Source organism: Peromyscus eremicus, chromosome 20 (genome assembly GCF_949786415.1).
Source record: "Peromyscus eremicus chromosome 20, PerEre_H2_v1, whole genome shotgun sequence".
In the NCBI taxonomy this organism is placed as follows: Eukaryota; Metazoa; Chordata; class Mammalia; order Rodentia; family Cricetidae; genus Peromyscus; species Peromyscus eremicus.
The window spans coordinates 35,902,387-35,927,135 of record NC_081436.1 but is presented as its reverse complement, the minus strand read 5'-3'; the positions used below and the strand labels follow the sequence as shown (position 1 = coordinate 35,927,135).

Sequence of the window (24,749 nt, the reverse complement as noted above, 5' to 3'; positions counted from 1 at the left end):
GACCAGTCTCAGGAAAGGGGAGCACTGACTTCAACTTAACGTACTCGTGGGTCAAGACAAGGTAGTGTTGTATAAAACTCAGGCTTTGAAGCTGACTGATGTGAACACAGTTGCCACATCAAAGGAACATCTGGACTATCCTCGGCTGCAGGCTGCCTCCTCTTTTCAAAGCAAAACCTACCAGCTCAGACCCAAGGAGTTCGGAACTGACACATCCTGGGTGAGTGACCCCACCCTCAGAGCTTCTCTTTCATGGGATAATAACAGGACTCCTGGGACAATGGAGAATCTAGAGTGTGTGTCTAATGCCTGCACACTGGAGACCTTAAATGATGGTACTGCCCATCAATCAGAAACCACTTACTTAACCATTCGTAGTAATTAGCAAATAATTACTGTCAGTTGCTTATAATCATTAATAAGGAAATTGATACTAATCACCATCAGCATGTCTGGTTAAGTCAGGTTCACCAACTAAACTTTGGCCTAGATAGTTTTAGGTTTGATGGTCATGCTTGCATTGAATTCAGAGCAGAGGCCAGGTGACCATGTTTTTCTAGCTGAGTGACAGAAAATTTAAGACCCCTGCACCTCAGTGTCCTACATATTCTGTAAATGGGCACCGCACTTCCCCTGGGACCCCATCTATTACTAGCCACTGGAAAAGAGCACTTGAATTTAGGCAGAATCTCCATTCCGCCCAGCCCTGTCCTCTCGAATGTTCCTTCTGCTTACTTGTCCTGGAGAGTGTTGTCAGTCTGTCTGCTCTCATCTCACCAGCCACTGTGGAAAGAAGACAGCAGTGTATTATGGGTCAGACTAGGCACCTGAGCCCAGCCCACGGCTGGGGAAACAGAGTGGGAGTAGGAACGGAGGAATGGGGAAATAGCAGGTTCTTGGAAGGAGGGCTCTGTAGAGTGCCTGCACCGAGGGCGAGGCAGGTATTTATTATGCCTACTCAATTTGGGTTTCAGATGAGCAAAACATAAATTCCTGGCACACGTGTATCCCTGGAGGGCTCGTGGAAACATATGTATTGTTCATCCAGGCAAGCCTGCACCATCATGCCTCTGATCCTCCAGAGGTGAAGACAGAGGGGCAAGAGAAAGCTGAGAGAGTAGAAAAGGGTGCCTGGCTCAGGAAGGACCAGGGCCTCTGGGATTACTCAGCTCCATGATAAAGCAGACAGGGAACATCTTGGATGATGATGATGTCATCAAACCAATATGGATGGGCACAAATGAGACAAGGGTGGTTGGATCATCTGTTCGCTTACACTTACCTTCTCCTGAGAGGGCTAACTGACTGGTGTCTGTGGGCTTTTCAGGAACCCCTGGGAAAAGAGAGCCTCCAACAGCAATGATACCCAATACACTGTCAAAATAAAACCTCAGGGGCTCTAAGATGAGCAGGCTGAGTACTACAGGGCCAAAGAAGGAAGGATCTATGAAAGGTGTCACCAGGGAAGAGTTCTCCATTCCAGCTGAGGGTTCCTTGGCTCTCTTACTCCTCCAGGAGCATAGGGTGCCCAGCACTGCCAACTCAGGAAGAATTACAACCACTTCTGGGTGGAGGCAGAGGGCTACCTGGGACACAAGGCGAAGGTAGGAAGGGGGTATGGACCCAGAAGGAGCCCCAAGGTAAAAAGACCCTTGCTAAGGCAAAGCACAAAGATCAGAAACACTAAAAATATTGAGTATAGAAGATGCACAGATACATATATGTACACACATCCTTATGCACACCCCCACATTCATACAAGTGCACGCATAGACCCATGCATACATTTACGCTCACACCTATTCATGCACCATACACAGCCATGTTCACATGCATGTAATGTCTTCATACCTATGCACACTCCCACACAACCCTACTGTGGATATCGCTCTGTATAAATAAACACTGATTGGCCGGTAGCCAGACAGGAAGTATAGGCGGGACTAACAGAGAGGAGAATTGGGGAACAGAAAGGCAGAGCTAGAGACTGCCTGGAGCCACCGCCAGGACAAGCAAAATGTAAGGTACCAATAAGCCACGAGCCACGTGGCAAAGTATAGATTAATAGAAATGGGCTAAATATAAGAGTAAGAGCTAGACAATGATAGGCCTGAGCTACTGGCCAAGCAGTTTAAATAATATAAGCATCTGTGTGTTTATTTTATAAGTGGGCTCTGGGACTGGCGGGACTTGGTGGGACCCGGAGAGAAAAGCTCTCCAGCTACACAACCCACACACATCTACACCAACACACACATGCACACTTCAGCTTTCTCCTTAACAAAATTACACAATTGATTTTAGGAAGGAGACCTAAGCCCAAGGAAAGGATAGATGAGATGCCAAAGTGACATGGGATCCATCCCAGATGCCTAAAGGTATTGGTAATGAGAGAGCATAAAAATTCTGATAAACAAGGAATGGCAGCCACAAACTTGACTCATTTTTTCCCTAAGACCTACATTTTAGAGTAAGAATTATGACTTATTAAGAGTCCCCCCCCCCCAAAGACTCACAGGATAAACAACCTCTCCTCCTGAAAGAGTCACCTCAGTCAGGCTGTCCCTTCTGCTCAGGCTCTGGGGAGGCAAAGGAGGAAATGGACGGGGAGAGGAAGTATGATCCATCCCAGGGAGGCTTCAGTAGCCAGGCACACACAGAGTGGGAGCCTTATTTATCCGAGCTTAAGATGCTGCCCGAGTCCCATTGTGTACCAGGCCTCTGACTAGACAGAGAGAAAGAACTTGGGATCTATACCCTCAATGCAGTAAATTCACATTCACCCACTAGCAGGGGTAGAGTTGGCACTAGGACCTTTTGATACTGGATATTTGCATTGCTCTCCTAGCAAAGGGAGACAGAGTCAGTGTCAACGGTGGCATCAGCCTCTGTGAGCCAGGCCACTGGAGGAGGTGCCTGTGCCAGCTGCTACCATCACAGATCCTTTATAGTCCAGAAAGAACCAGCTATGTTGGGAACTTTACCTCTAGGTAGCTCAGTCACTGGGGCTTTGCTGCTAGTGGTCTCTGCAAGCAAGCACATGGGGAGGCAGATACAGCAGTTGGCCAGGAAATTGACAGACACCTAGCCACACCCCGTCCCACCTCAGCTCCTGCCCACTGCTCAGCCCCACTGTTGGGGTCAGTCCCGGTTGTCCCACCTGGAGTTTGAGCCAGGCAGAAGGAAGCATCCAGAAAATTCAGGGAAGAGTTGATGCCAGACTGAGCCAAGCACTCAACAGCGACCTTGTCACAGGTACACAGTAGGCGCTCACAAGGATCCTCAGATTCTGTGCATGCAGCAAGATAGAAAGATCAAACTTGGAATCCCAAGAGGGAATGGAGGCTCCAACACAGAGCTCCTGATCTGCCCTGTCTAAACTTGCTCCTCCTGCCATTTTCTGACGATGGTGTCACCTCTTTGGTTTAGTGGAAGCAACTTGGGAGTCCTACGCACACTGTGTGTCTCACATGCCCAACCCATCAGGCTATTGTACTGGCTCCATCTGTATCCACTTTGAGTGCTGCCCACATCCTTACACACTCTCTCTCATCGTTCCCTGCCCACTCATGCCAGCGGCTCTCATATTAGTCTTCCACTTTCTGGTCAGAGCAGGTCAAGGCCTAGGGTGAGATGAGGAGAGTATCTCAGTGGTAGAGAGAAATTATCTAGCACATAAGAGGCCCTGGGTTCCATCCTTAGAGATACAAAAATATAAAACTATAAAACACTTTAATCGAAGCATGTCTATTGGTTCAGAACCCCTCTCTGACTTCCCAGAGTCACTTAGGAAGTGTTCTGTGATCATCTTTGCCCACCACCTCCATTTCTCCTTGGGTGTCATCTTTGTCCACACACTTCTTAGCACTCCTTTCTGCTCCCCATTCCACATTGGACACCTCCAGTCTGTCTGTGTTCTGCTCAGTCACTCTTCTCCCACACAGCCATTAGGACTGTTCTACTACTTCTGTCTTTACTCAAGGAAGTTTTGAATGCCCTTCCTGTTTAAGCAGAGTGTCACCCAGCCCACCCTGTACCATCTCTCTGACCTTGTTTCCTCCGAGACTTCTGTCACCATCTGAAATGTTTGCAATGTTTGACTGCCATGGTTTGAATGAGAAATGACTCCCACAAGCTCATGTGTTTGGTTGCTTGGTCCCTGGCTGATGGCATTGTTTTTGGAGACTGTGATACATTTAGAAGGTGGAGCCTTGCTCGAGGAAGTGGATCACTAGGTGGAAGGTCAATGAGGGTCTGTTGGGGACCGCCATCCTCCAGGTGTGGCATGGATGATTCCATCTTGAAATTAGAGCAATTGTGATAATCCACACAAGACCTTCACATGATTAGGCTCATCAAATTCTCCCAGAGAGAGAAGGAAGGGTTCATGACGCTCATGAGGTGTTACAAGAGAACACTCAAGAGATTCTCCAGAAGGCCAACTGTTACAAGATACCCTGCCTCTGCCCACAAGGTTACAGAAGCAGTTAGGAGTTGCTGGACATCTTCAGTGGGGTACCTGTAACTGGACCATGTAGCTAAAACCCCAATTACAACTAAGTGGTTCACCAACTGGACTTGAATGGAATTATTCTTGGGTCTATTGTTAGTGCCTTTCAGGGGTGAACAGATGTTTATCCACCGCTGTACCGCCCCCCCCCCCAATTAATGCAATATGCTAAAAGCTTGAGTGCTCTGCTTTCAAGCTGACGTTATACAACTAACTGCTTTGTTCTCCTGAGGCCCCAGCAAAGAGCTTCTTCCACTACGATGCCTTCCTCACCATCATGGACTATATTATACTCTTGCCCACCAGCCAACTTAAACCTTTCTAAACTGCCCCTATCAGATACTCTATCAAGGGCACGAGAAAAGTAACTAATGCACTGACTATCCAGAGAACAGTCCAGAAGGTCAGGAGGTCCCCCCCCTTCCCCCCCACACACATATGGATGCAACAGTCTCACATGGGGAGATACTCAATATCTGTTTGCTGAGTGCATGGATGAATGCCCTTTTCCATGTCCACTGGCTTCTCCCTCACTGCTTCCTCAGTGCCTCCCTCTAGCTTCTGCTAATGCTCCAGGCGCAACCAGGCTTAGTACCTGGACTTAGGAAAGACTGGGGCCTTGGTTCAAAGCCTGGCTCTGCAGCTGAGTACCTCTGTGGCTTCAGCTAGATTGTTTAATCTCTCAGAACTTTCTTACTCTTGTCTGAAAACTGAGAACAGTGGAGCCTGTCTAACAGGTTGTTGGGACAGAAGGTCAGAGTCACTGTGCATGAAGACCAAGGTCTCCAGCAGACACACAGGAGACTGGCTCAACCTAGCCCCTCACCATGCTATACTCTCTCGTCCCTCTGTGTCTTTGCCTATCCAACTTCTTCTAGGACCACCCGGACGTGTGAAATAATATTCCTAGTTATAATATCCCCATGGTAAACAAGGGGCTTACACAGGAACATTAGCTATCCACCTGTCTCTTACAAAGAGTAGCCACCCCCAGCTTGGCTACGCATCTCCACTTCTATCTCCACACATGACAATGCGTTCTTACTATACACCAGTCACCATTTCTCAAGCAGGCCTAATTTAATTTCCATACCATCTCTTCGAAGGAGGTTTTCTCCTCCCCATTCTGTGGTTAAGAAATTAAGGAATTTTTCCACTCTATCATGGTATATAAATAGCAAACTATTTGCCACTTACAAGCTTCTACAGTCACAAGTATAAATAAATGATAAATAAAATGATATTCCAATAAACCATTGCTTCAGTCATAAAAAATATTCATTTCACATTAACTATATGTGAATCACAAACACATCAATCAATTAAGTACCAACCATGCCACTGCTGATGGTGTTAACAGTGTTGGTGGATCCCACATGAACCACAATGGTCATTTCATGCCTCTGCTCAAGGAGGCCTAAACATGCTCACCACATGTGATCTGTTTGTTGATGCAATCCACATCTGCACTGAGCTTGGCAGGGTCCTGGAGACAGTCCATCTCAACAGCCTCCTCATAGCACCTACGATGCTGGAAGCAGCACCTAAGGCAGGCCAGGCAAGATCAAGGGAGATCATGGTTAGGATAGAGACAAGCAGGCAGCCTAAGATCATCTTGGTGTCTAGACGATAACCTGGTAGTGATCTGTTTCAATGCTCATCAGGTGTGCACGTACACACACACACACACACACACACACACACACACACACACACACACCATGCCATCTGCTATCCTACATGCTTCAGATGGAAGTGTACATCAGCCTTGCCCAACATGGCAGCTTCTGTGGCCAGCTACATGGCCCTGGATCTCAACTGGAGGACACGGTATGAAAATGTCTCAGAGGAGGTAAAGATAGGCTTGTGCTGGTCCTTGACTGGGCACTGTCTTTGGGTGCTGCTTCTGCAGTTGACACCACATTCTATATCTATATGAGTCAATGTTAATAAGCAGCAACTGCCTCTTTCCTTCTGCTTGCTTAGCCTCGCACAGGAGCTGGCTTCTCTAAGGAAACTTCATTTGTTAGAGGTGTCAAGGGCAACTCTATTGCTTGCTTAAAATAACCAGTGATGACAAAGCCAAGGTCATTTTGTAGGGTAATTTCATACCCCTGAATAAAGAAACCAATCCTGGAAGTCAGGTATGGTATTGCCTATCTGTAATCCCTGCACTGAAGAGGCAAGAAGATCACAAGTTCAAGACCAGGCATGGCTATATAAGAAACCCTGCTGCAAGAAAGAGGAAGAGGATAAGGGAGAAAAGAGGAATAGGAGGAAGAGAAGAAGAAAAGGGGGATATGATGATGACAATGAGGAGGAGATGATGAGGAGGAGATGGCAGTATTTAACCTTCAAATGATCAGAGTTAAGGTGAGAGAGACCCCAGCAGCTATTCAGAAAACAGAGAGAGTCAGGTCCTTAGTCAGTGAGTCAGACAGCCTTTCAGCTTTTTTGTATGTGGGTCTCTGTGTGAGATCCACAAGCTTCTTACAGCACAGGTGGTTTCTAAATCATAGAGTGACATTGTCACTAGAAAGTTAGTGGACTCTCACAATGTAGACAGGGTCACTAGAGAACATTCCAACAAAGGAAACACGGAGAAGTAAGATGCCCTTGGAGATACATATATTCTGCCTAAGGAAGATTCCTTTGATTTAAGAAAAAATCTATTCAATAAACAACAGCAGATATTTGGGGAGTCTAGTGTGCAAGTTCAAGGAGGAAACAATCTATCTTCCAGGATATTTGGAAACACCCATTTTATTGACCAAAACGTACAAAGTAACTGAAATTAGATTCAGCCCACCATCCCACTAGTGTGGGGACACAGGTCCTTTGATAATTCTTTCTGTGTAGGAGACAGTGATGAATGACTCCTTCTATTCTATTCCCAGGTTTCTTGGGTGTGTTAGAAGAATAAAAGAAAATAGGCATGGGGGACTTGACAGGAAATTGTGTTCCCAGGAATGGCCCTGGCCTCACATGCCCTGCAGAACCAGCCTTTTCCCATCTCTGTGTTGACTACCTGATCCTGATCCCTAAAATGAAAAACTAGGCCTGTGGGTCCAAAGGCAACTTGTATCTTCTCCTGCAGGTTTGAAGGTGGGGATAATTTGTTGTTTAATTGCAAAGCTACTATTCTTTTTCAACCAAGCATGTATTCTTCTCAATTCATCTGTTTTCAAGCTCTGAAAAGGAGTTGGAGGCTGATCACCTCCTCAGTCAGTGGGGTCACTGGTACTGGGAGCACAAAGAAAGGGCATGGTGCATTCTCTCTTTAGAGGACAATGAGTGGAGTTGAGAGACAGGCACTATGCTCACACTTGTCTGTGTAACACGTGTAAGAAAGAGAAGCTCAGAGGTTTGGAGAGCAAAGAACGAAGGCAACTGAGAGGATGTCCTTCAAGGATAAATGCCAGGACAGGTATGAACTGCCTAATATGGGAATGCCAGAGATGCCTTTCTACCTTCTCTAAGTTCACATAGAAGAAAGAATGAACATGCCTCATGGCACTGGATTTGGGGCACAGGATAATGTCAGTGGAATAGGATATTAATCATGGAGTAGAGATCCAGGTTCAGTTTTCTATGTCTGGGTGCTTTCTGTTGCTGATGCTGTTGCTATGGTTACAGCCACTGTTACTACTGTGCTAGCCCTGTTCCTCCTGTGTTATGGCTGCTGCTATTGACACTATTACTCTGGTATTATTACTGTCAGTATTGATACTACTGCAGCTACCGTGCTACAGCCATTGCTGCTACCATCCCCACTCTTACTATTTGTCTGAGCCCAGTCTCATTTCCATGGTTACTGATACTCTTGAGCTTCACAACCAGGTATACTTGCAATGCCTTCAGCTTATAAATAGTCATTTAATCTGGAATAGTGACTCCAAAGTAGCCATTGCCGTTACCTCCATTTTTAAGGTAAAGAAAGTAGAATACAAACAAGTTAAGCCACATCAATAAGGAGAAGAGAACAGAAATTGCTGAGTCATAGGTAACAGTCCTTGAATTTGAACACATAGCAACAGATTTCCCAAATCATTCAATAGCTCCATTGGCCCTCCTATCCCCATACCTCTTGACCACACCCTTGATTAGGCTTGCTTAATGTTTTTAGGTTTTAAATGTCATTGCCAATCCTGGTACTTTGCTTCAGTGTGCGCTTTCCTTGTCCATAGGGATAGAGCACATCTTCAACAGCCATGTACATTTTCTTGTGTTCCACACTAAGGCAGGAGTAGTGTTATGGTTATCTTAAGTACAATACTCATGAATTGTTATTGTTTGTGTTTATTGAAGGTTGAATAGCAACCTCTGTAATTGCTTTTGGTTTAGTAGGCAGAATAGCACTGGATAAAGCTGGGCTCCACCTACATGCATCCTGAGTTGATAGAGCTTGGTTGGGCCCCAAGAATCTGCATTATAACAAGGACCTTAGTGGTTTTAATGCAGGGAACCCCATCTTGGAGCAAGCCTGCACTATAGTTTTGCCATGACAGAGCCTCTTGGTAACCATGGGCAACAACATCACTAGTTACACTGTTCTGTGAAGAGGTGGCTGCCAGTTTCCTTCCAGTAGGTAATGGAATTGGATTTCTCCTAAGTCTCTTCCTCCAGGTCACTGTCTTTATTTGTTCCATCCAAGGTGTCACTAGGCTGCAGTGAGCTCACCTGTGGTTCCTACTCACCTGTCAGACTCATCCACAGGTAGCCCTTCCATCTCAAACCTGCAGGCACAGCCATAGTCTTCAAAGTCCCGGGGGCAGAGGCCAGTCACACACCTCATACTGTTCACAAACTGCAGCAGCAGAGGAAAGTTGGTGAAGACAGCCTGCAGCCAGGTGAAGTGGGGGCCTAGGCACTCTGTAGGTGGGGAAAGCAGGTCCTGGTGGGCGCTGGGAACTCAAGTGCAGGAGGAGCTCTGTCCACTGGCTTTCCTGCACCCCTGGCTGATGGGATGTCATGAGCAGTCACTATTTGCTGTGCAGTCAGTCAAAAGCAGGGGGACAGCCCCCACCATGTTACACCCACCTGACAGATGCTGGCCTCTTCCTTATTAACAAAACTGAAAACTTCTCTGGAAGGTAAGCTTGTTCCTTAGGTTTCTGAATGAATTTCGCTATTATTCTCTGCTGGTGAATACAACTCTGTATTTCCATGCCAGTGACTGGGCTCTGAGGACATCCCTCAGATCTGGCTGGAAAAGACTTAAGAGGGAGTCTGTCAGAGACTTCTAGAGAATATTTGTTTCCTAATACAGAAATAAACATGTAAGAAGGCCCATTTGGGGCTGGGGAGATGGCTCAGCTTTTGAAGTGTCTGCACCCTTAGAATCCACATAAATGTCAGGTGGGTGTGGCAGTTCCCAGTAATTCCAGCCTGGAAAGGCAGAACCCATAGGTCCCTAGAGCAAACTCACTAGAGAGATTAGCCTTGTGGGTGAGCTCTGGGTTTAAGAAAGTTCCCCTGAGTCAAAGAACAAGACAGGGAGCAATCGAGGAAGAACTCCGACATTGACATTGGGCCTCCACAGACATACGCATACATGCGCTCTAAACACACGTACACATGTGCACATTGCATACACACGTAAGAAAAGAACATCCTTTTGGGCTATACTTTTCTCCTCCCTTGAATGTGGATATGCTGCCTAGGACTGCAGCAGCTGGACTGTAACCATGAGGCCCCAAGTCTAAAGCTGAAAAGCCAGTACGCCCAGGGAGGGCAGCAACGGAGCAAGACAAAACAGACCTGTAGGACTCTGCTACTTGTACACAGCTACTGCACCCGTCTTGGCCCTCTCAGTCTGTGTGCTGTGTGAAATACATACATCTAAAGCATGCCTTTATGATCTTTGGAATTATTAGTTTGCTGACCGAATGTCCAGTGGCATGGTGATGGCACTGTAAATTATAAGCCAGTTAGAAAAGAAAGGCATGTCCACACACAGTAGTTGACCAGCTCATCTGTACCAGACACTGCACTAGATATTTCCAATCCCACAATAGTTCAGGTTGGTCGTGTGTGTGATACATTACAAAGCGTTTTTAATGCTATGAACTTCACAGAAATCCTGGCAGGGAGGCACTAGTCTGTTGTTCCCACTTCACAGGTAGAGATACCTATGGTCAGAGACATACCCAAGACAGCAGCTGATGATCTACCAGCAAGCACAGAACACATAAACTGGTAAGAAAAACACTGCTTGTTTCTACTCTAAACCTCAAGCTTTGCCTCCTCATCCTCTGCTGTTTTAGGTCTGTTCCAGGCTGATGGAGGTGACTGTCACTTGAGTGCACAGGACTACAGAAGTAGAACTGATGGGCGTGGTTTGTGAGCACCAGGCCCACTTGCCTGTTCTGTTTTTTTCTTACCTCATTCAAATTTCCCTTCCTTTCTCACATTTTGTTTCCATGAGGTCTCACCAGTAAGCGAAGAATGATTCAATGTTGCTGGAAAACCTTTCTAAAGGTTGTGCGTATGTGTATGCTTACATGGATGTGCATTTTTGTTCACAGACCTCTAGGGTAGCCACATTGAGTCATAGGCACCATACCCAGCCTCTTCTAACCCAATAGCAGGCTCTAGCAACTTTGCCTGGGCTAGTAACAGTATAGCATTATTTGATGGGCATTGTTCATATTTGATAGTAGCAACCCTCGTGGTGTCCCAATAGTTGTATACTTGATATAAAACACACATGGATTGTTTGACAATCTTTCAAATATTTAAGATTCACATGTACTTGCTAGTTGAGGAGAAAAAAACCAATTGGTGTAAGAGACTAAAGTCTAGGCATGAAGAATGTCTCCCTTCTAGCTTTGAAGTCTTGAACAACCCACTTAACTTCCATGGGCTCAGCATCCTCATTTATACAACAAGGATACCATTCTCTTTCCAGAAATTCTGTAGTTAGGACATGGAAGTGAGGAAAATGAAGGCATATAATGACTCTCTGATGCACATTAAACAGCATCACTTCCCTCTTAGGAGCCCAGATACATAGTGGCAGTTGGCTAAGGAGGCCAGAGAGATCAGAGACAGAGAACAAGACCCTAGTGCTTTCTTCCAGCTTCCTACACCCACTCCATCCTGACACTCAATGGATAAAAGCAATTTCATGTTGTCGAATATTTGTTTAACCATGCAAAGATGTGTTGCATTTGTTTAATTATATATAAAGATGTGTTGCTGTTTTACCTTGCCTGCCTAAGGTACCTCATTGATCTAATAAAAAGCTTAACATCCAGTAGCAAGGGAGGAGGTATAGGCAGGACTTCTGGGCAGGAAGAGTAAGTAGGAGGAGGAATTTAGGCTCGGGGAAGAAAGAAAAAGAGACACCCGGGAGATGCCAGGGACCAGCCAACCAGACACAGAGGAAGCAGGAAAGTAGGACATACAGAATGAAAGAAAGGTAAAAAGCCCTGAGGCAAAACGTAGATGAATAGGAACAGATTACATTAAGTTAAAAGAGCTAGTGGGACAAGCCTAAACTAAGGCCAAGCATTCATAATTAATAATAAGTCTTCACGTCTTTATTTAGGGGCTGATTGGCAGCCCAAAGAAAAATTTAACTACAATTTCAGATTTCACTTACCAAAAATTTCAGTGACACTTTCTACATTTTGAAACACCCCATTGAAGAATGTAATATCTAAGTGGAAAAAAGACAAACATGAATTAAAGAATTAAACATGAATTAAATTGGCTTGTCCTCTATTTATCTTCCTACCTGGAGATGTCAAATCTTTTCTCTTTTTCTAAGAACAAATTTGACCTTAAGCTAGCTGTTTTGGAACATGGATTACCATGGAAACGAATATGGATGAAATTTGAACAATATTCCTAGGCAACATTGTTCAATTATTAAAGACAAAAATAGTGACTTCTGGATGGTATAGCATATTTAAACTGAGAAGTGCTATGGAGGATAAATGCATGGCACCAAGTCATTGTGCCCATGGACATACTATTTTAGGGTGTCCAGTAGGGAAATATGCTGTTATGAAAGTTATCACAGTGACAGGAACCCAGTGTTCTCTTCCCCACAGCACAAGCATTGGACAAGAACTCTGCAATGTGTCATCCATTTCTTTCCTACCAGGAAGCCTAGAGTGCATTTTAAAATTATTTTTCTTTTTTGAGATTATAATTACATAATTGCTCTCTTCCCTCCTCTCCTCCTTCCTTGTTCTCTTTCAAATTCGAGGGCACTTTTTTCATTAATTGTCACACACAAACATTGTGTTTTAACGCTAAGATTTAGCCCCCACATTAACCCTCAACATCAGCCCATTTACTTTCTTTCCTGGTTCCCTAGTTCCACTGAAATCCAACTCAAATGAGAGACCACTAGAGCTTGCAACATCAAGGGAGAGGCTGGAGAGATGCTTTTGAGTACCATCTGAGCGACTGCCTGAAGATGCTAACGCAGTTAGGATCCTAGGCTGTGTTCAGAAAGGGGTGTTTTCTCTGCCAATAACCTAGACAACTTTTGACTTAGCTTCTGGGCAAAGGGCAAAGGATTCTTACTGATATTTTTTGACAGTCCTGGAGGCAATTCCTGAGGATTTGGAGTGTCCAGAGCATGGCCCCCTGAAAGTAAGTCAGAGACAGCAAAGTTAGCACAAACATTCCTCTGCCCCTCCCTGGGCCGAGGATGAGAGGTGTCAATCAGGAAGACAATGAGGATACCCTCAGATTCCATCCCACACAGGTTTTTATAATACAGGTGTTGCACCCAGTCTCCTGGTAGCCCTTGACTAAGATTTGATGTCTTCTAACTTAGAGTCTAAAAGCCTGGCTTCCTAGGGGATCTCAGGAAATAAAGAGGTGTCGTGGATACCCCTGGTGTTTGCTAGTGGTTTCCTAGTGGTTGACTTTAATGGGGCCATTCTGACTGGGGACAAAGAGACCTGGTAACTGGTTAATTGTCCTTATGTGAGAGGCTACAGTGTTATTTGGACTGACAGTTGTTTGTTCTTGAGATAAAGTACCAGCAGAAAGAAGTGGAGGCACGGAAAAGACCTCAGCTCCCGAGGAATTCATAATTAGGATGAGGCTATTCCCTGACAATTAGTATCGAAATTTCTTCAATACAGAGTCAAAAAACATTTTGATCAAACTAATCTGATGTAGGACTGGCCCAGTTTTCACAAATTTTTCAGTTGATTTTGAAGACAATCACCCAAAAGCCTTGCCTGAAACCATACTACCTAGAGGTATAACAGAAAGGAGTGGGGGCACCACTTTATCCATCCCAACATGGAAGAAACATGGATGAACCTGGGCCAGCAAGATGGAATGTGATTGGCCACACACACACATCCTCTGAATGCTCCTGCTCCAATTTCGCCTCAAAGATATAAAGCATATGAGCTGCATGATACTATTATGAGATTAAAAAACGCGTGTGTGTGCGTGCGTGCGTGCGTGCGTGCGTGTGTGTGTGTGTGTGTGTGTGTGTGTCACCTGTATGGGGATATGTGCAAGTGAGTTCAGGTGCCCATAGAACCCAGAGGCATCAGATGCCCTGGAGCTGGAGTTACAGACAATTGTGAGCTGGCAGATGTAGGTATCGAGGACAGAGAACAGACCTCACGTCCTCTGCAAGAGCAGTGTATTCTCTCTCTCCCTATTTCAATATTTATTATTCTTGGACGATTTCATACACTTTTAACTGCTGAGCCACTCTTTAGCCCCTGTCACATCTTTGTCTTCGCTCATCAAGTTGACAGTGATGCAGTTAGGCCTGACAGTTTGTCACTGTTTGGAAACCTCGTTCATCTGAAAGCTGTAAGAATCAGCCCTCAGAGAAGCATGGGGGATCCAGTCCATCCAGGAAGATGCTCTGGCTGGCTCTCTGCTTGGTTCTTGTTTGGGTCCTGCCTGGATCAGAAAAGGCTTCCCAACCTTACATGATTGGCTTTGGGGCTTGGGAAGTGTTCAATGCAGAGAGGGGATTGTCTTGTGCATGCAGGATGTATCCCATTGTATCGCAGTTGTACCCAGCTAGTAGTACAGTGTGTGTGTGTGTGTGTGTGTGTGTGTGTGTGTGTGTGTGTGTGTGTGTGTGAAAGTACTACCAGCAAAGAAAAGAAAGGCTCTGTCATTCTCTCCCTCCCCTCTGTCTCTGTCTCTGTCTATTTGTCTCTCTCTGTCTCTCTCTGTCTCTGTCTCTCTGTCTCTGTCATTCTCTCCCTCCCCTCTGTCTCTGTCTCTGTCTATTTGTCTCTCTCTGTCTCTCTCTGTCTCTGTCTCTCTGTCTCTGTCATTCTCTCCCTCCCCTCTGTCTCTGTCTCTGTCTATTTGTCTCTCTCTGTCTCTCTCTGTCTCTGTCTCTCTCTCTTTCTTTCTCTCTCTCCCTCTCTCCCTCTCTGGCAGTGCCAGGAATCAAACCCAGGGCTTCACACAGCTGGGAAAGTACTGCACCACTGAGTTCCATCCCCAGCCCTGCCTCTCCCACCCCCTTTATTACAAGGTTGCTTAAATTGCGTTGTGCTTGCAATGCTTCTGTGTCAGCTTTCTGCATGGCTAGGATTGCGGGTGTGAGGCACCATGGCCAGCCGGCCTTCTTCTCCTGGTAGCCCTTGACTAAGATTTGAGGGCTGCTGCTTCCACTATCTTCTAATTCAGAGTCTAAAAGCCTGGCTGAGAGGGTGACTAATGATTGTTCTGAGTCAGCTGTCCTGTAGCTTTGAGCACGTTTTAGCCTCCCTCGCCTGTTTTTCACCTTTAAGGATAGAACAGGAGCTAGAGAATTTCCATGGACTTTTCCAGACCAAAGGTCATTGCTCTTGATTTTCTGCCTGTTCCTTTGATGACTGACGCCTGCTGATGGTGAGGCAAGGCCAGGGAGTGATCCTGGCTTATGGCTATCAGATAAGCAGCACCTAGTCCATAGAGGCCCTCTGAAGATGACCTTTCAGATAAGAAAGAGACAAAGGGAGTAAGTTCAGCTATAAAACCATGTGCTGCGTTGGGGGGAAATCACAGCAGGCTGGTAGAAATAGGACTTTGCTCCTCTGGGCCTCTGTACTCCAATTGCAGAATCTCTGTTCATTCTCCCCACATGTTCTGGATTGTTGCACCATGCGTGATCTCAGCTGGGAAGCCCTGACTTGACTAACTCAGTCTGACTGAGCCTGCTTATCACATGAGGCACAGTTCAAAGAGCACCGTGCAGAAGACTTTCCTCATTCTGTCCCTCCATTCTTTGCCTAATTTCTGCTCTTTTGGCCTCCCAGCTCCCACCTTGAGCAGTCGTAGTCTTTTCATGTCAACTCTCAATACTTCTTTCTGCACGTATCCTTTCAATGCTATTTCCTGTGGGTCTCTTGAGGACAGAATCCTCCTCATGACTGCTGTCCCATGGCCTAGGGCTCACTGAACACACTTAGATACAACTCATGTTTTCATGTGGATGAGAGGAGACTGGGAAGGTTGGCTTGGGCTGGGATGATATAGGAGACCCAGAAACCAGTCTGCCTGGTCAGCAAAGAGGCAGAACCTCACTACTGCTCAAGGCTGCAAATACATCTCTCCAGGGCTAGGCAGAGAAGGAAGTAAGAGGAGTGGGCTTGAGGCTGGGCATCAGTAGAAGAACAGTGGGGATGATGGAGAAGAAGGGAGACCTGTGTCACAGTGAGAGGTATGACTCTGCCTTAGGCTCTGAGAAATGAGCCCCACAACTTGAATCTTTTAAATTTTGCTGCCGATCTGAATTCTTTGCATAAGAAAACATTCCAGTTTTAGACTACTGGTTCAAATGTAAAAGAATTATGTTTTGCAAGCTCCAGATAACAAGCTTGTAAAGTGTCATTAGTTTAGGGAGTAAAAGAAAGGTACTTTGCCTTGAGTGAGAACAGGGCAGATCACCGGGGCTGTGAGTGGACTTTAAATCAGGGAGCTGCAGGCACCAGCCGAGCATCTGTCTTCTAGGCTATATGAGTGGTTTCCATGGAGAGCAGATTTCTTCCTGTCTGGGGCTGATGGCCTTTGTGGGTGGGCAGTGCCCTGCAGTACACAGACTTGTGGGGTAGGAGAGATGTTCAGGGCTTCCTTTCCATTTAAGTCCTTGTCTTGGACCCTGAGCAAATTCCTCAGCACAAAAGCATTTGGCACAGTTTCGAAATTCTGCTGCTTACTCCTGCAGAGACTGTGGCATGCTGATGCCAGTTGATGACATCTTTCCTGTGTCTTCTGCGTAAGCAGAGTTGCCTTCCTCTCTGGGGAGCAGGAAATAGCTTATTGCACAGGCAGGTTACCCACATTGCTTTGAGGATCTTGACACCCACACAATTGCGCTAGCAACATAAAAAAGCTCTCCTAGATTTTAGATCATTTGTCCTAGACACTGATTTAGATCATGAAGGAAGTGCAGCCAGAGGTGGGGCAGCATGGGGGTTCGGAGGAAGGACAAAGGGAGATGATCAGAGGCAGAACGAAATTGATGCCAATTCAGGGGAACTGGGCAAGAGTGGTCCTGTCAGGAGCAGAGATGGTGCTGCAGTTTGTATTGTCTTGTCTAATGTCCCCAGGGCTGCAGGCTACATGTCGTCATTACCACTTTATAGACAATACATATGAGACTCGGCAATGAGGCAACACTATCTGACCCAACACACAAAGCTTTTCTTAATCTGGTCCTCGTCCCATCATCCTCTGCTGTTAACCTTTATTCCCCTGCAGTGCGGCAGCACCAAATGTCATGCATGCTGTGTCTGGACTGGAGCTCCCTGCTCTGGGTCGGTTGCCTTTGTCTTGTTTTATACTTAAACTTGAAATTCACAAAGCCTGACTTAATCCTTAACCAGGACTGGGTAGCAGCTTACACAGACACCCTTCCTCACTGTGTGCCCCTTCATGCTGCAATATTCTATTTATGCAACTCTTTCTACAGTATACTAGGGACTTACTGAAAGTGAGTACTATCCTGTGTCATATACGCACATTCCAATTTTGCTGCCAATTGAATTCTTTGTATAAGAAAACATTCTAATCTTAGACTACTGGTTCAAATTAAAATAATACATTTTGCAATCTCTAGAATATAAGCTTAGGGAATGAAAAAGATATACATATGTGTATATGTGTATCTCTTTAAAAAGTTCTCTACTCCCCCAAATATATATATATATATATATATATAATATATATATAAATACAAACATATATATATATATATATATAAACACATGTATATATGAAGGATATTATGTATATGAGGAGAACACACAGGCCCCAGCATATTTGTTATTAAATGAATGAATGAATATATAATTGAATCACACATTGAGTGGATTTATTTTTTTAATTGAGACAGTTTTTCTGGGTAGCCCTGACTGTCCTGGAACTTGCTCTGTAGACCAGGCTGACCTTGAACTCAGAGATCCACCTGTTTCTGCCTCCCAAGTGCTGGGATTAAAAGTGTGTGCCAACACCACCTGGCTAGTCGCTTTCTTTTTTTTTTTTTGGCACGGAGGGGGGGGAGATATAGAACTTTTTTCAAAGAAAGATTTATTTTTATTTTAAGATGTGAATATTTGCCTTTACATGCACTACATATGTGCAGAGCCCATGAATGTCAGAGGGGGCAATTGGATCCTCTGGAACTGGAGTTACAGATGGTTGTGAGCCACTATATCACTATTGGGAACTGAATCCAGGCCTCTGCAAGAGCAACCAGTGCTCTTAACCATTGAGCCATCTCTCCAGCCCCCAATTCTATACCTTAAATTGGTTTCTCTCAGGTACTTTTCCACAGTAATGGAAAAAAACTAAGGTGGACAAATAAGCAGTTTTGAAATTTGACGTCAGTGACTTCAGGGGCAGACACAGATGGTATCTCCTGGGGAGTGACAGCTCAGCTTGTTGAGGGCCCTATGGCATCTGCAGAGAGGCCTCCTTCTCCCCACTCCTCACATTCCCTGTAGCACCTTCCAGCCTACAAAAGTGAAGGGGGCACTACCAGAGCAGGCCAAGTTCCCCAGGGACACAGGACTCCTCAGATGGAGTCCACCTAGATGGCCTGGCCAGAACGCCTTCAGACCAAGCTGCATCCCAGAATGGATGCATTGCTCCCCACTCTCCCCTGCTGCAGAGCTGGCATTTCCTGCTTGCTGCTCTACTCCTTGTGGGTATTTCTTCTGAAGAAACTTATGGGCCCCTGTGAGGCCTTAGCCTCTGTTTCTCAAGAGACATAGACTAATCCATACCTCCCAGTTCTCTAGGCTGAAGCCTCTGAAATGTCCCTTTGTACTCTAGGAAGTTGGTGGGATAGTCAACCCTATCTCAGTGGTGGCCAGACCCTGTAAAACTGGGATTGCGGATGGAACACATTCAAATACACACACACACACACACACACACACACACACACACACACACCTGTGTGTTTCTATGACTGTAATGTTTTCAAAGCCAAGTGTTTGTATTTGAGAGTAAAAATCTCCCAGGGCAAAATAAAAATATTAGTCAACCCAGACTCAGAAGGACAAACATGGTATGTACCCACTCATAGGTGGATACTAGAAGTAAATTAAAGGACAACCAGACAACAGCCCACAACTCCAGAGAAGTTAGCTAACAAGGAAGACCCAAAGAGAGACACATGGATCACCCTGGGAAGGGGAAATAGATGAGATCTCCATGAGTGAACTGGGGATGAGGGGTGGGCAATGGAGGGTAGGTGATGGGGGATGAGAACATAAGGGAATGGGATGGTCGAGCTGGAACAGAGATGGAGTGGGAAAGTAATGAGAGAGATACCATGATGGAGGGAGATATCATGGGGATAGAGAGAAACCCGGTGCTAGGGAAGTTGCCAGGAATCCCCAAGGATGAACCCAGCCTGGACTACTAGAAATAGTGGAGAGGGTGCTTAAACTGAACTGGCTTACCCCAGTGATCAGATTGGTGAATACCCTAACTGTCATCACAGAACTTTTCTCCAGTGACTGATGGAGGCAGATGCAGAGATCCACAGACTAGACAGAAGTCAAGGGGTCCAGTCAAGGAGAGAGAGAGGAGAGATTCTATGAGCAAGTGCATCAGGATCATGATGGGGAAACATGCAGGGACGACCAAACCAAACTAGTGGGAACTCATGAAAGTTGGATCAATCACTGTGGAGCCTGCATGGGACTGGGCTAGGACCTCTTCATGGCAAGACAATTGTGTAGCTTGATTTGCTTGGGGGTGCATCCTGGAGGTAGAATTAGAATCCATCCCTGGTGCATGAGCGGGCTTTCTGGAGCCCACTACCTATGATGGGGCACCTCATGTAGCCTTGAGGCAGGGGGAAGGGCTTGGACTTGCCTCTACTGGATGTGCCTCCCCCTGGGAGGCCTTGCCTTCTTGTGGAGGGGAGGGAGGTATGGGTTGGAGGGGACACTAGGGGAGTGGGAGTAGGGGAGAGGGGGATTTTTGATTGATGTGTAAAACAAATGAAATTTTTTCTTAATAAAAAAATTAGTCGAATGATTCCTCATAATAGAGGGTACCCATTTTCACTTTATTATTGCAATATAGCAGTCAAAGAATAAAGAAGGTAAAGGAAAGCAAGAAGGACAGAAGAAAATATTTATTGGTTACAGTTTTATAGGAAAAATATGTAACTGGTGCACACAAAAGAAATGTCTTTGAGCAAAAGGAAGTTTGCTCTCTAGAGAGAAGAAAGTTACCAAAGAGAATAAGCTTTTCAAAATACGAGGGAAGCACACGAAAGATGGGAAAGATGGAGAGGCAAAGTGGGTTTGTTGTTGTTGTTGTTGTTCGCTTTTTATTTTGTTGTTGGTTTGTTTTTGTTTTTTGCCTTTTGTTTGTTTAGTGAATATTCGTATTTGTATTTTTAAATTTTTATTATTTCTTTTTAAGTTTTCCTTGGGGAGGTGCTACCAGGGTGAAGGGCAGACCCAGAGGGACTGGAAAATGAGTGGGATTGGGATACATGATGTGATCATCCCAAAGAATCAGAGGGAAGACTTGTCTTCAGGTGAGGAGCCGGAGTCCCCTTTCGACTATTAGATTGTCATTCTCAATTTCCATGCTTCTGGGCCAGGTGGGAACTTTACATGTTCCATCTGCTAGCTCAGGTCTTGGCCAATATAAATGATACACATGATCAACCACTGGTGCCGTGGTCCCTGCTGCTTGAAGAGATGCCTGAGGAGCCTCTAAGAGGCAGTGTATAAGTTGAGAGTGTCTCTGAACACGAGAAGACAAGGGGCCCAGATTAGTGAATGATGGGAAATCCCATGCAGGAAAGAAAGCAGTGGGTTTGCATGTTTGAATGAAGAAAAAGCTTGGGTGTTTTCCATTCAGATGGTGGGTAAGGTTAGAAACATCTGCCCTTGGTGGTACATATGCCCACTGAGGCTAAAAGAATGTTGTCTGTATCAAGAAGGTCAATGTGCCCCAAGGAATTAGCAAATTGGAGGGGGTATGCAGTAGCTCACAATGCAAGGAGAAAGAGAAAAAAAACCCTATACTCCCAGATGGAGGGAGCTTGCCAATAAGACACTTTGCTTTTGGCCCACCTTTCTTTCTCCATTCTGTACCCTATCCTAAACTTTTAAGTCTTGGACAAGGTTTTCTTTTTTAATTAATTTTTTACATAAAATATTTTTGATCATATTTTCCCTCTTTCAGCTCCTCCCCACATATCTACCTACCCACTCTATGCTCTATCTGCTCTCTCTCTGTCTCTCTATTAAAAAAAAAACATAATACAAAAAACAAAGGTCAAAAGAAATATGCAAAAACATCAGTAAGACAAAAAATATGAAAATAAAACAAAAAGCACACACAAAAACATGGAGCCTGTTTTGCATTGGCTAGCTACTCCTGGGCATGGGCCCTGCTCTGAAGTGGTTTGATACGCTCAGTGCCGCTAAATTGGAAAAAGCTGATTTTCCCTTTCCCAGCAAAAATCAATTGCAAATGGCTTCTTGGTTAAGGGTGTGTTAAGACTTAGTGCCCACTGCCCCTCCTCTGTGCTGGGATTTTATGAACAGGGGTTTTAATAGTTAACATTAATTCTGTAACTTAACACTGATGTTCAAGTCCCATCACTCATTAGGCAGAGGGCTGAAGAGGAACTAATATGAAAGTCAGTTGGATGCGGGCAAAACTGTCCTGCGTTTGTGTGAAGTTATCAAATGCTAAACTGGAAAGACTGTACCAATAACATTACTCACCAACACAGGGGACCATCAGCATACTGACCAGGAGCAGCTTGATCATTGTCGGAGAGCAGAGGACACGGTGTGGGCACAGGCTAGAGCAGCTCCCTGGGAGACAGGCTAGCAGAACACAACAAGGATTCTTTTAAAAAATAATCATATGAGAACCACCAGAAGCCTCTTGCCCGCTTTGTGCCAAAGGCCCAAGTTCTGAAAATATTTCTGTCCCAGCTTCAACACTGACTAGCACTTTGACGTGAAGAGATAATGTTCCCTTATGGAAACGCAGCTTATCCAACTGTAAAATGGAAAGTTAGTTGTGTCCTCCCCAAAGACATGGCAGTGTCTTGTTCCTTCCCTTATTTACTCCACAAGCATTTACTGCAGACATAGCATGCGGGAGGTGGATTTGAACTCTACCAACACCACCCAAGAGATGAATAAATCGGATGACCACATGGTGGTGCTGCCTGCCAACAAATGGTCCTTCCCCTGTAACAGTTCCACCTTTCTTCCCTTTCTTGGGTTTTGAGCACTTGGATTATCTGCTTGCAGTCCTAGGATGTCAATGGATAACCTCAGGGCTTGCGCTAGGGACAAAGGAAGAAGGTGGGAACAAAAGTCCTGGAACCCATCACACTTTCATTACAGCTTCCGGTGCTCAGATTACCAAATATCTGACTTCAATAGGCCCTCTAATGCCCAACCACTCTGTAGTTAATAGGAGAAAGGAGATCAGAGGGATTTTAAAATACTTTTCTCCCTAGTTATAATTCCCTATGCAGTGGAAAATGATCGGTTGACTTGTGCATATTCTGTTTTAGATCATGATTTTAGGACCTTGTATGAACGACAATACAGCGTGATCGAATCTGTCCCAGTAGCACACACAGGACTGCTGGATAGGGTTGTAGATACTGTGCATTGCACAAGGGTGCTTGGCCAAGTGGTCGTATAGAAGCCCCCAAACAACTAGGCTAGACTCAAGTGTGCCAAGGAGAAGGGGTACTTTCTTCTGATGTGTTCTAGAGGCAAAGGCGGCGCTCCACACTTTAGGGATTGCTGTCCTGGGGCCACCTTGCCTGTGAACTCAGCTTAGTATGAAGAGTCCTGAGTGAGAAGACCTTGTGGGCTGTAAGATCACTGTTCTATGAACCTGTCTCTAGCACGGCCTCTAGCGGCTGCAAAATCAATGTGGTTTGAATGAAATAAAATCCTGATGAGGCTAAGCATCCTCTAGTAATCGGCTGCTGTCTGATTTTCTTTCAGCATAATGCTTTACCTGTAACCATCTTCTAGAACACAGGAGCTCTCAACATCAGACAAGCTCTCCCAGTGTTTTGCAGAGTTAGCTCTGACCGCCTCCTTTTCAGGCTGAAGCCAGATTGAAATGAATGGTGAGACAAGTCTCCCAAAGGATTGTGCTAAGATATAGGACTGCCACTAGCATGCAGCAAATGTCTTTCATGGGGGCCTGGAAGGCCACTTTTAAGTCAAACTCACAAGACAGAGGCCACCAGACCTTGGGCAATCCAGTCACCATCTAGTATTTGTGGCATCTAATGGTTACTGTTACCATTACCCAGAAGAGAAGACCATAACATAGGAACTTGGAAGGGCCATGCATAGGCATCATCTTGTCTAATTGCAAGCTTTAAGATGAAGCCTTTGAAGCTTTCAGGCTGATGAATTATAGCACAAAGGTTCCACTTTTCCATACACTTGACTCCCAGCCAGCACAGTGGTAGAACCTGTCTGGTAGCTCTTGCAGGGCCCAAGTGAGTTAACCCTCTACCTCCAGACCATGATAACTGAAGTACAGAAGCAGCCCCATGGCACCAGGGATTGCAGTTGTAGCAGCTGGCTGAACTGCAGCTGAAGGCTCATGCTGATTCCTCTTCCCTGTTTGTGTAGAAGCCCCTCTTTGGGAAATAAAGTGAGGGAGGGGTCTAGTTAGAGCAGCCACCTTTGACTCAGGTCTCAAGAGTGCACTCCCCCAGCTGTCCATCAGCTCAGTAAGCACAGACTAAGGGCCACTTGACTTCTACCTCGTAGGACAGCAGATCTTAACCTGTGGGTTGCAACCCCTTCGGGGTCGAAAGACTCTTTCACAGTGGTCACTGAAGACTATTGGAACACGCAGATGTTTACATTACGAGTCATAACAGTAGCAAAATTACTGTTATGAAGTAGCAACAAAAAAAAAAATTTGTGGAGCCGGGCAGTGGTGGCGCACGCCTTTAATCCCGCACTCGGGAGTTCGAGGCCAGCCTGGGCTACAGAGTGAGTTTCAGGAAAGGCGCAAAGTTACACAGAAAAACCCTGTCTCGAAAACCCAAAAAATAAAATAAATTAAAATAAATAATTTTGTTATTGGGGGTCACCATGACATGAGGAACTGTATTAAAGGGTTGCAGCATTAGGAAAGTCGAGAACCACTGGGTTCTAGTACCTAGGATGTGTTTATGGGAATACAAATGAGAAAGCCACAATAGACGTGACCCCACCACTAGTCTATTTTAAGAAATAAGTTTTCAGAGAGGAGAGTTGAGGGTTGTTGCATTGTACAGAGTTGCAGCTGGGGAAGAGGAAAATATTCTGGAAGTGGACAGTGAAGAGGATGATATAAAACCAAAAAATTTTCTCCACACCACTGACCACTGAAAATGGATAAGATGGTGAATATATGTGTGTATATATATATAACGTTATCCTCATATAAAATTTTAACTAGGTTATAAACTTGAGGATCTTGTTCCTTGCATTTATTGCATTATTCTTTGTGTCAGGTGCCCCACTGAGCATGCTCCATGCGCTGGCCAGAAACAAAACCCTGGGACAAAAACAAAACAAAAAATCACGTCTGCCATTCCCAACAAAGACCAAGGCTCAGTTAAGTCTTAACAAATTACTTTTAAAAGAGGCACAGGGAGCCGGGCGGTGGTGGTGCATGCCTTTAATCCCAGCACTCGGGAGGCAGAGGCAGGTGGATCTCTGTGAGTTCGAGGCCAGCCTGGTCTACAGAGTGAGATCCAGGTAAGGCACAA

General features: G+C 45.3%; 1 protein-coding gene across 4 annotated transcripts in view; it reads right to left on the bottom strand.

The window, feature by feature from the left end:
* Positions 1 to 21,763, bottom strand: part of Oc90 (otoconin 90) — a 29,726-nt gene extending 7,963 nt beyond the window's left edge. For 2 of the 4 annotated variants that reach the window (XM_059247888.1, XM_059247889.1), the window contains exons 1-7: positions 21,718 to 21,763; positions 13,052 to 13,114; positions 12,117 to 12,173; positions 9,208 to 9,382; positions 5,942 to 6,054; positions 3,161 to 3,289; positions 2,985 to 3,026 (exon numbers count right to left, since the gene is read on the bottom strand). In XM_059247888.1, coding sequence (XP_059103871.1) covers positions 2,985 to 3,026; positions 3,161 to 3,289; positions 5,942 to 6,054; positions 9,208 to 9,382; positions 12,117 to 12,173; positions 13,052 to 13,114; positions 21,718 to 21,763 — 625 coding nt within the window. Of the gene's footprint in view, positions 1 to 735; positions 784 to 1,282; positions 1,334 to 2,984; positions 3,027 to 3,160; positions 3,290 to 5,941; positions 6,055 to 9,207; positions 9,383 to 12,116; positions 12,174 to 13,051; positions 13,115 to 21,717 lie in introns of all 4 variants that reach the window. The other 2 variants (XM_059247886.1, XM_059247887.1) reach the window with 2 other exon arrangements.
* Between the last annotated feature and the right edge of the window lie 2,986 nt (positions 21,764 to 24,749).